We start from the raw sequence: 11787 nt of genomic DNA, 5'->3' as shown, positions 1-11787 counted from the left end.
TCTCATTCGCGAACCCCTGAAGGGTATACGTGATGTTATCAATGTGATCTGCCAAAAATGTGACCCCATACCAGGGAAAAATCCCAAGGCCCCATTTTTCTCCCAAGCTAATTCTCCAATGATACGCGTCGGTGGTATGAAACGCCGCCATCTCCCTCTTAGCCCTACTAGGGACCTCCCTAAAAGCCTTCTCCTCAGGCTTGTGGCCCTTTCTAATCGCCAATACCTCGAACGGAAGCTTCAGGGTGGCAGAATAGCAGCAACCCATCCATCCATACGGCAAAAACAAATAAGCTCTAGTTCCACAAACCCACCAGATGTCTCTAAGATTCCCTACAGTCGTGTTCCCAGGCACCGTGCGATTCGCCACCATCACAGTAATCGCCTGATAGGAGTCTGGTAGAGCAAAGGTCACCGGATGGACGGCTCCCCTCTGCCCCCATGCTTCTCCTGGGAATTGCATGGAGTAATAGTCGCAGTCTGCCACCCCCATAGGCACCCCCGGCCCTCCATGTGTCACATTAGAGCAAAAACAGGTGGGCACCTTTACAGATGGCACATCTATGGATTCTGGCACAGCGACTTGGATGTCCTCATGCACGGCGAGCAAATCCAAGTAGGGAAGTTCGCTTATCCAGGCGCACTCCCCTGTGGGCTTGAAAATCTTCCTGACCTGCGCGTCGGTTTCAGGTGCCTTCCACGACTGTTCGTATACCAACCAAAGCAATAATCTAAGCTGGCAATTGTCGGATACCGGCACCGGTATGGTCTGGAACACGGCCTTAAGCGTACTTGGTGATTTCACTCTTACTAAACACGGCCCACTCACCGCCTTAGACGATTTAATCGAATGCACCATCAGTTGATACCACATGTTCCTTCCTGCCCATTCATCAACCCCAGGTAATGCCGAGGCATCGAACCCATAAGCCTTCCATGCAGCCTCCCGCCTCGCCATGGCATGCAAATGGGCTTGCACCTCTGCCGGGGACCAGTTTGATTCTGCCAGTGCTTCGTTGACATTTTCCGGAACGTCAGGCGTCGGCTCTACAGCCTCTATCTCCGACATGAGCGTCCCTGAAGCGGCAGACTGTGTTTCAAAGCTGTTACCAATTGTCGTCACGGGTAAGGCGACATTATTCATGGCGACTGCTTCTTCATCTTTGACACATTCCGCGCCGGGGCTGTATGGATGCTGTTTCGCAATTTCTTTTTTCTCCATCAACGTCACGAAATTAATGCTGTCCACCGTCTTATGACCGCCCGTGCGGTCTGCTTTTCTCGCCCCCCGTTTGAGACAGGTACACGTATAGTACCCAAAATCATCTATGCCAATTTTTGTCAGAAGTAGAGCACAATCTCCTAGCACCTCAAACCGCCTATATGTATTTAATAACAGCACATTGTCCGTATGTGTTCGCCCGGCCAGGGCAAGTATGTTACCGGTGTTGTCTTCCCATTCGGCGGTGCGTCTGCACAGGGACCCTTCTTCCTTTCTGCAATTGCATGGCAGTATTGCAGCCCCCCCCAACACTCCCTCAACATTGCTCAATGTACCGCTCCGGCCGGACTCTGTGGCGGACTGGGCGTCCGCCGCTGGGTCCTGCTGGGTGGCGTTGTTCTCTGGGGGCACTACCTCTGGCGGTAGTTGGCTCAGTGTTGTTGTGCTGAGGGTCGTCATCTGCGCCTGGGGAGGGTGCGTCGTCACGATTGATATCGTTGAACTGTTGGTTTCCTCTGTCGTCGGCTGTGCTGCCCGCGATGTCCTCAGGGACAGGTTCAGCAGACACATTATCCACCACAGCTTGATCATGCCCATCTTTGTCCCGATTCGGGCCCTCTGGCGATTCTTGTTCTGGCAGTGGTTCTGCAGTTTCGCAGTCGCGCCTCCCTCTTTGGGGATCTTCATCTTTGGGCACCTTGACGCAGTGTGTCAAATGGTACCAAGTTGGTGACCCTTGTACTTGCACCGCAGTTCCGGTACAGCGGACAACTTCAAATGGCCCTTGCCGCCTTTCGTTGAACCACTTGCGCCGGAACACTTTCACATACACCTTGTCTCCTGGCTGAACAGTGTCTTTAGTATTTGCCTCGAGTCTCTCTTGTGCCTCCTCTTGTTTCTGCCTGTCAACAACATAGGTGGAAATATTCCTATGTATCGTGGTTAAGTGTTTGACATAGGCTTTCATTTCGTCCTCCAAAATTGACAGGCTTGGGCCTTTCCCACTGGTTCGCAAACATGGTGAAGGCATGCGTCTACCGGTTGCCAATTCGTGTGGGGTCAAATGCAAATCGCGTAGTTGACTCGACCTGCAGACCATCAGTGCCAGTGGTAAGGCAGCTATCCAATTCAAGCCTGTATGTTGACAAATTTTGGAAATTCTATTTTTTAAAACGCCGTTCATTTTTTCACAAATGCCTTGGCTTTGTGGATGATATACTGCGCCAAGCCGCTGTTTAATTCCCAATTTTTGAAATATGATTTTGACCGTTTTATCCACAAACTCTCTCCCGTTATCTGAAGAAATCCTATCCGGCAGACCCCATCTGCTGATGACTTCTCGGCACAGAAACTTGGCCACAGACTGAGCATCTTTTCGTTTAGTTGGACAGGCCTCCGGCCATCTTGAGAATCGGTCTACGACCACCAACATGTATCTTTTCCCTTCAACAGGTTGTATCATGTCGACGAAATCTATCACTAGTTCTCTCATGGGGCCATTAGGAGTCGGGATGTAACCCGTGGGGGTGGCTACCCCTCTCCTCACATTGTTTTTCAAACAAATTACACATCTTCCAATGACCTGGTCGATTTGTTCGAGTAGATATGGCGCCCAAAACCCATATTCTGCGGTTATTTTTCGCTTCACCTCCCCCCTTGACACATGGGCTAACCCATGTGCCTCCTGGATTAACAGTCCCAACAAATCTGGCGGCGCCACTATCAGACCCTCGTGATTTCTCCAAACGCCGGTAGAGTCCTGACTCGCCCCCCTCTGCGCCCAAAGATGTTTGTCCATCGGATTAACTGCCGTTTGCATCAACAGCACATCCCTGAGCGTGACCCTGTCCTCGAGGTCAACCTCATGCGTTACTAACAAAACTCTTCCCTTCTGGCTTCCCTTCGTGACAGCCCTGGCTGCCTCGTCTGCCATCTTGTTTCCCTGCGTGACCCTGGACGCATCGGACTTGTGGGCCGCACACTTCGCGATGGCTATTTCACTGGGCTTCATCATAGCCATCAGCAGTCTCATTATCTGCGCATGATGCTGGATGGGGGAACCGTCAGTTTTCTTGAAGCCCCGATTCCTCCACACAGCACCAAACAGGTGGCACACACTATGCGCGTATGCGGAATCTGTATAGATCGTCACTCTTTTCCCTTCCGCGAGCAAGCACGCTTCCGTTAACCCCACTAGTTCAGCAAGCTGGGCCGAGGCTGGTTGTGGTACCACTTCGGCTTTGATTGTCACAAACTCAGGACCTTGCGCTTGTACCACTGCATAGCCAGCGCACAAATTTTCCCCGACTCGATAACAAGAACCGTCCGTCCAGAGTTCGAGATCCGCCTCGCCCAAGGGGATGGGTTGCAAATCAGACCGTAATCTCGAGTATTTTTCTGACTCATGTAAGCAATCGTGAGGGTCTCCGTCCTCTGAAGTTGGCAAAAATTCAGCTGGGTTTACAGTAGTACACCTTGCTAGAGTGACATCCTCTTGCTCGAAAAGTCTGTAATAGTCCCGGAGCCGGGGCTCTGTCAAGGTGTACTTGCCATGGTTCAACAGAGTCCGAAGACTATGGTGAGTCAGAATGGTCACAGGATAGCCCATGGTTATGGCAGAGGCTTTGTCGTACATCAAATAGACTCCCACCATCGCTCTATAGCAAGGCGGCAGTCCCATCTCCACCTCGGAATAGGATGTTGAATAATAGGCCACAGGTTGGGGTCCAGACCCGGTGCCTGTAGGCTGACAAAGAATCGCACATGCAAACTTTCCCCCTGCTGAGATTGACGTGAATAACACGAAATTTTTGGAATAGTCTGGTAAAGCCAATGCCGGGGCCTCTTGCAACCTTGCCTTGGTTGTTTCAAACGCCACAAGGCCATCCTGTGTCCAATCCAGTGTTGCGTGGAGGTCATTATTGCCTGTGTCTTTGACCATAGCCCTTAGCGGCCCTACCAATTTGGCGTATTCTTCGACCCAGGAGGCCGAATAGCCCGCTATTCCCAGAAATGTTAACATTTGCCTGACGGTTCTGGGTTTCGGAGCCGTCCGTATCGCCTCCAAATGGCCATCTGAGATACGTCTCTGTCCATATGATATTTTCTGACCCAAATAGTCAACTTGTTTTTTACAGTATTGCAATTTCTTTTGGGACACTTTATGACCATTTTCTGCCAAAATTTGCAACAGTTTGATTGAGTCTTTGTGACACGTTTCAACATCTACGGCACAGACAATAATATCGTCCACATATTGAATAACAGTGCTCTGCACCTGTCGTTCCAGCCCTTCGAGGTCATCTTTTAACACTTTGTTAAACACATGAGGGCTATGTTTATAGCCCATAGGAAGTCTCTGATATTGATAAAACTGCCCCTTGAACGTAAACCCGAACAGTCCTTGTGATTCACAGCTGAGTGGGACACTGAAAAAGGCGCCACAAAGGTCCACCACTGAGAAGCACTCAGCATCCGGCGGTATCTGTGCCAGCAGGGTGTGCGGATCCGGCACATCGGCTACATTGTCAATTACCACCTCGTTCACTGCTCGAAGATCGTGTACCAGCCGATGGGTGTTGTCAGGTTTTTTCAAGGGCAATATTGGCGTATTACTAAGAGGGGTCTGCGTTATTCTTAACACATTTGCCACGAGCAGCCCTTCAATCTGTGTCTCGATCCCTTGAACTGCTTCCTCTTTCAGTGGATACTGTGTTTTCCACGGCGGCCTACAGCCTGGCCGAAGATCCACTTTTACCGGTTGCGCTGATTTTACAAGTCCAATATCTGTACTATGGCGCGACCACAGGTAGTCAGGGACCTGCCGTAACATGTCCTCTTTGAGTTGATCAGTCGCCATACTGAGGATGGAGTCGTGCGACAGCTGCACCGTTTGTGGTTGTCCGTGTCCGTGCGCTGAGATCATGATCTTCATATACTGCTTATCAGCGCTCACCCACAGCGCAACGTTTCCTTCCAGCGGGGAAAACTTGCGCCTCTCCGCCTCCACCATCATCTCCCCCACATGTTGCTGCTCACAGTCCTCTGCCACCAACAAGGTCACATGTGGGATGCTATTTTTGACCTTGAATTCCTTGTTGATGTATATGTCTCTCTGTATCTTCATGGCCACTCCCTGTGGTCCCAGGACGATACAAGTCCCATTCAATTGCACTCCCTGGGGTTGCCGACGTAACCACTCTTCTGCCTGGGCCTGCGTTAGGTCTTTGTGGTATTGTAATGTACAGTGAAACGGGTACTCGGGGGTCCTTGCTCCTGGTTTATTGGAGTGGATAAACTTTTCCCAGTTCTTGTATGGTTCCAACAGGTCGTCGCTGATCTTACCCACCCAAAATACAGTGGGCGTTGACTTCCTGGACTCTGACAGCATCATCACCTGATGGCACGCTTGGTATGGGATTTCAATCTCACATCCATCGGGGGAACACTTTATGGTGCAGTTTAATCCACACAAAGCATCTCTGCCAAGGAGGGCAATAGGTGTACGGTCTGACACCAGGACTGGTATTCTTATCGTGTGGTCTTGCCAGCAGAGCTTTACTGGTCTTGTGGAAGGGATCAGCTGTTTAATACCCTCGAACCCTATTGTCCGCACGAAATGACCGGACATGGGGAGATGTGTAGCGTCTTCGGGCCGGATACAAGTGAAAGCTGCTCCGCTGTCAACCATAGCTGTTAATGGTTGATCATTTACTTTCACTGTTATTATTGGCTCCTGTTCCGGACCTGACACTACCAGCTGACATCCCCCCTTAGGGCACTCTGGGCACCCCTAAAATCCGGGCTCCGGGCCCCCAAAGGGGTGTACCGGGCCTTGGGGCATTTGGACTCGTTGTTTGACGCCCCCTCTGAAGCCACCTCCAGGGGAGCTGTTGTTGGGTCTGTCGCAGTGGCGAGCCATGTGGCCTGGTCTCCCGCAATTGTAACACACAGTAGGTCTTTGTTGTAGGCCCCCCGGGAGATTCGGCCTTCCTGCCCATCCTTTGTCTCCACGGGCTTTGGCTCCCCAGAGATGGGTCTGTCTATTTCCCCATTGAGGGGCTGGACTGAAGGGCGCTGCCATAGCTGACTGCGGCGGTTGTCCAGGCGGGGGCGTGGGCTGTAATATGATTTGTTGTGGTGGAGCTTGCACCACGACTGTCTGCTTCTTCTCCTTCTTATTGTCCGCGAGTTGCACCTGGTTCAGCCTCCTCACCACTTCTTGGTCTTGTTCCTTTTGGGCCATCTCCTTCTTGCGGAACCAATCAACTTGATGAGCTATGTGATCGGTGTAGACAGTAGTTGTCATGTTTCCCAGTCCCACTACTTCAGCCAGTTTACTCCTCACTTGCAGGGGCAGGCCCTTCTGGATCTTATCCCGCAAGATAGATTTTTCCATTTGGGTTGTGTCCGGGTCGTTTCCAGTAATGTGTCTCCAAGTTTGATGCGCTCTTGCCACGTATGAGCGTGCATTCTCCATCGGTCCCAGGGGTTCGATCACAATGTTATCGGGGTTTGCATTGGTCGGATAAGCTGCCCTCAGTGCTCCCCACATCTGGCCTCGGACTGCTGCAAACAGGTCGGAGTCATTCGCTGATGTTGTGGTAAATTGATGTAGCCCTGCTTTTCCCAAAAGGTCTTTCATGGTATGAACTCCTACCACATTAGCCAGAAGCCTCTTGATGTCGCCTACCGCAAACTGCGTCCCCACCATGCACTCCTCCAACTTGGATATCCAAGGGTGTGCTCCATCCTGAATGGTGGGCAGCTTCTCAAGGATGGCTGACATGTCGGAATTCTGCCATGGCTTGTATTCCAGCTGTTGTCCTCTTACCAACACTGGCAGAATTGTATGTGCTCTCCTCGATCTTTGCCCATGACCCAAGGGATTCGCTGGCAGCTTGGATGCTTCTTTCTTCAGCTCGCGTTCAGCAACTTCTAATCTTTGCAATTCTTCTTCCAGCTCCTCTTGCTCCCTGGGCTCCCCACACCAGTCCAATTCCTCCAGGCATTGCTTTTTCTTAGTCTTAATGCTTATTAAAGCCGTTCGTCTCCAATCCTCTATAGCCATGGGGGTGGAGCATGAGGTGGGCGTTGGGACCTTGCCGCCCCACTCGTCATCACTACTGTCGCTCCCACTGTCGGTACTGCTAAAATATGTTTTTGTCCTAATCTTTTTCCCTGGAGTGCGTCCTTTTTCCTCCGCTCGTTTTAAGATGCTTTTAATTATGGGGGCGTAACCCCCAGCTGCTCCTTCAGCGTCACTCTGGCTGTCATACCGCGCCTCCTTTCTGGTGTAGTCAGAGGTGCCTTGCTTCGCAAATCGTGTTTTATTTCTTTTGTGGGTAGGGCTGGGGTGCATGATGATGGTTGTCTTCGCTCTTCCTGTTTCGACAATGTCTTTATCCTCCGTCTCCAGCTGGTAACTTCCTTCTTGGTTGATTATCGGGAGTTGTGGATAGACATTACCGTTGTTTTCACTCGCATCATACGGTGGGGGATTCTTAACAGGGGACACATGTGAAAAAGGCGTGTTTGCTTTTTCCATTAATTTCCTAGCTTCCTCCACATTTTTCAGCATTTCAGCTGTCATTTTCTCTTTTTTCTGTTTGAACTCTCGGTTCAATTTGAGTCCTTCTTCGTCAAATATTTTCAACAATCCCAATTCCCATTCTCTTTTTTCCTTCCTTTTTTCTCCTATTTTTCCTTTTTTATTTCCTGCCTTGTATGCTGATACAAGTATTCGTATAGTCTCGATTACTTCCCTGTTAAAAGTCCCTTCCACCGGCCAAGGCCTTTCAATATCCGGCCATCTCTTATTCCATCTCTTAGATATTTCTTTGACCCCCTTGATAAGCGGGTTGTTTCTCAACACCACCTCTATGGGGGTAGTCATCATTGGGCTTGCAAAGCTCCTTTCTCCCATTTTTTTTTTTTTTTTTTTTTTTTTTTTTTTTTTTTTTAATTTATTTTTTTTTTTTTTTTTTATTCAATGTCAATTAAACAATTGAGATAAGATTTTGCCAACTTCAGATGCGACCCTTAGGACCGTATTGTCATGCGCTTTCTTGATATTTAATTCGGTGTACTCCGCACGCACTATTCCTGTACCAGCACTCGACTTATGTTTGAGATGATGATTTGTCTGAAAAACAGTTATTCACAATCTTTATGATGATCAGTCTGTTGTCAGTCTGCTATATAATCCTTTGATTGCGGGTGAGAGTGAACTGCAAGAGTTTGTGGATAAATCACACTGGCCTTAAGAATTTTGGATGCGGCGCTCCACGAAGCTCTTCTCCAGAAGACCGGTAAGTTCAGTCTGTGTCTCTTTGTCCTCCTGGAGAAAACGGATGTATCTGCCGTCTCAGGTTTTTTATGCAAACAGAAAATCAGAAGTATTGAGGAGAGTTCCAAAGAAACAAAGCAGTATCACTAATTTGTTTTAAATTTGTCCTCCTTCACAATTTAAATTAACAAGTTGGGCTCTTCTTCAGTTCCACCTTGCCATTCCTCTCAGAATGCTAAAGGTGGCGCCAGCTGGCCTTAATGGGGTCCCCCATTATTTACGAGGGGGCTACCCTCTTCAGCCACAACTTGTTGTCTCCACTTGCATGCACATCTATATTAGTGTCGTATTGGGTAACACACGCATGCTCCTATTTCTCCAGTTGGTCATGCATTCTTTTGCTCCTTCAGCATTCCGTCTTCCACCATTCTATCATAGTTTCTCTCGTTGCTGGCAGGGCAGGCCCCCTTAATTGGGCATAACTTCGGCCCTGCGCCCCGCCTCGGCATCACCGCGCGGGGAGGGGCCAGCCTTAAACACAGTGGGCAGATACAGGTTGGCCACTCCCTGCCCTACCCACCGCCAGATCTCCCCCCGCGCGCGGGCACCGCAGGCGTGCACGCGCCCCAGAGCAACGAGAGCGCACTCTACTATCCGTTATTTTTGGTGGTTTTCCAAACACTCAAACTCTCCCCCATGCGCGCTCATGAGCACATTCACACACACACACACACACACACGTACTTACGGACACGCGCGCACCCACACAAACACGCACGCACACACCCCTACACACACACTTACTGGGCCCAACAAGTACACGCCTCACGCGTCCATTCATTCGGAAGCTCAAACAGACAACATTAAGCTGACAGAGTTCACAAAATTTACACACGGACACAAAAGACATACAACGGGATTCGAATCCATTCCACATTTTGCTTCTTTCCAACTGCTGTTGAGCAGTTTGGTCATTTTAACTGTCATCAGAGCAGATGCACTGACAAATACGCACGTCTTACTTAACTTTTGTGTCGTTTCGTTTCGTTCCTAATAGCGCTGTATATCTCCCCTTTATTCTGCAGAATTTAACTTAAGTGTGCACACAAATTACTTTACCAATTATATCAATATTAAAACCCCAGAGGCCTCTTTTCCACGTTTTCCATTTTCACACAGCAGCCGCACAAAACCTTCGTCCAATAGCGGTTTTGTCGCCGGCTCAAATTTATCAAACTTTGACAGACGTGCATGCTATTACAGTGCGCCTCGACAAATCGGGATCGGACCGTTGCCGCGATAACGCACCAGCTACCTCGGTATTCAAAAATGACAGCCCACAGGGTTTACCTATTCATTTCCTTGCACCAGCGTTTAAATCGAGGAGCCTTGTAACCCCCACACACTTCTAATTCGATCAGTGTCCAAACGACGTGGCTTACGCGCGCTTTATTTTCCTCGGTACCCTTAAAATCTGACCGGATCTCGGCACCCATAACTGGGTCTGACCGGACCACTTCGGCACCCTTAAAAAAGGGTCTGACCGGGTCACTTCCACATTCATGCTCACAGTTACGGATGCCAAGGCTGCGCACTTTTCCTATTTGCCAAACGCGGTCAGCGCAAGCCTCCCTTTTATGTCGGACTTTTGACGGAGACTTCCACGTCCGCCGAACAGCTTGGCAACCGCACTTGGCCCGTACAGCCATTAGGTGCGACTGCAGTGTCCCGGCTTGTCCCAGGAATTTTAACCGTCTGGGGGCTAAGCGGGTGGCTATCTCTTGTCGCAACAGTGTTCAATCGTATCTGTGTTTTCGCCTCATTCACACAGCTAAAATTTCTATCCTCCATCGGATCTGTCGCCAAACTAAAGTCCACGTTTTATGGGACTTTCTACCATTCTTTTATTGTGACGGTCAACAGCGATGTCCCTGACAACCTGTCCCGTCACGAGCCACACTACTTCGGGCTTTTTTCTTTTTCATCATTCATCATTCTCACCAGACATGTCACTCACTCCGCTGTGCACATTCCCCATTAAGTTCTAAGTTACTGTTCACTTTTTATTTCTTATTTTTTATTTATTTTCTATTTTTATTTTATTTTTTCTTTGCTGCTTCTATTTGGGGCCACTCCCCCTTTGAAAGTCGAATTATGACGACTTTTTGACTGGGAGAGACAACTTACTCCCGAGACAGCTCATGGCCACATCAGATTCGGTTGTAACTGCCCCCCTCAAGGGGCCGACCCCCCACCTGTCCAAGAACCGAGCATATCGCGGCAACTGCGGGCGAAGCATCTCACCTTAATGACAGCCGCTGGTCGACCGCTGGATTCTCGCTCAGGAAGCGGGCGCGAATTCCCCGGGGGAACACGAATCCTGTTCGTGACGCCAAAAATGTGGTGAATGGTCTTTGTTGTTTCGCTGGTCTCCAAAAAACACTCAGTGGACAATGGCTGTCCCGGCCAAGCACTCCAGTGACACCCGGCTGATTGGGAAAAGATTTTATTCAACCGATGTCAAAGTGATGTCTCTCCAAAAGTTTGAGTGGCCCCAAAAGCAAAGATGGTTCAGCTCTCGACGGCACAGATGTTCGCCCCAAAAAAGCTCCCCCCTCTGGCAGACAAGCCTATCTTATACCTGCCCGAACCGTTGATGTCATGACTTGGGATGCAGCTGCTGTTCGTATTTTAGTCTACTCGTTGCTCCCAAATGTCCTAAGAAGGACATGTAGAAGACGCTTTCCCCTGCATAACAACAGCTGCTCCCTTCTATATTCTAAGTTGCTATACCTTGCAGAAACTGAGGCATCTCTGGCCAGCCAAAATAGCTTATGGTCTCCTCACTGCAGCTAAGTCACCATTTAAGGTGACATACGGCGACGCCTAGAATCTAAAATTTACCTCAATGTGCAGTGATAAACTCGGCACTCTAAAGCACCCGAGAGCGTTTTTTTCCATGCCAACCTAACCAGAGTGACGGGAGCGGCACAATTCAGAAAAAGTGCTCAGCTCGCCGAGAAAATGCGATTTAAGCAATAAAATTAAAAATGCTTATAAAACATAAACCAAACGTTGGAGGTGGTCATTTCTTCATGCACAGTGATAAACTCGGCACTCTAAAGCACCCGAGAGCGTTTTTTTCGATGCCAACCTAACCAGAGTGACGGGAGCGGCACAATTCAGAAAAAGTGCTCAGCTCGCCGAGAAAATGCGATTTAAGCAATAAAATTAAAAATGCTTATAAAACATAAACCAAACGTTGGAGGTGGTCATT

The 11787-nt window shown here is 49.3% G+C and overlaps 1 protein-coding gene across 1 annotated transcript; it reads right to left on the bottom strand.

Annotated features, from left to right (window-relative positions):
• Positions 1-14: 14 nt before the first annotated feature.
• LOC133148325 (uncharacterized) lies at positions 15-11409 on the bottom strand (the record flags this gene model as incomplete). The annotated part of the gene is made up of 2 exons (XM_061271425.1): positions 10815-11409; positions 15-2124 (listed from the first exon to the last, which is right to left on the bottom strand). A coding segment is annotated over exon 2 (1895 nt), but the record flags the coding sequence as incomplete, so codon positions are not given.
• Positions 11410-11787: the final 378 nt, after the last annotated feature.

Source organism: Syngnathus typhle, unplaced genomic scaffold (assembly GCF_033458585.1).
Source record: "Syngnathus typhle isolate RoL2023-S1 ecotype Sweden unplaced genomic scaffold, RoL_Styp_1.0 HiC_scaffold_69, whole genome shotgun sequence".
Taxonomy (NCBI): domain Eukaryota; kingdom Metazoa; phylum Chordata; class Actinopteri; order Syngnathiformes; family Syngnathidae; genus Syngnathus; species Syngnathus typhle.
Note: the sequence above shows the minus strand (reverse complement) of the source record. Positions and strands in the feature narration are given on the sequence as shown.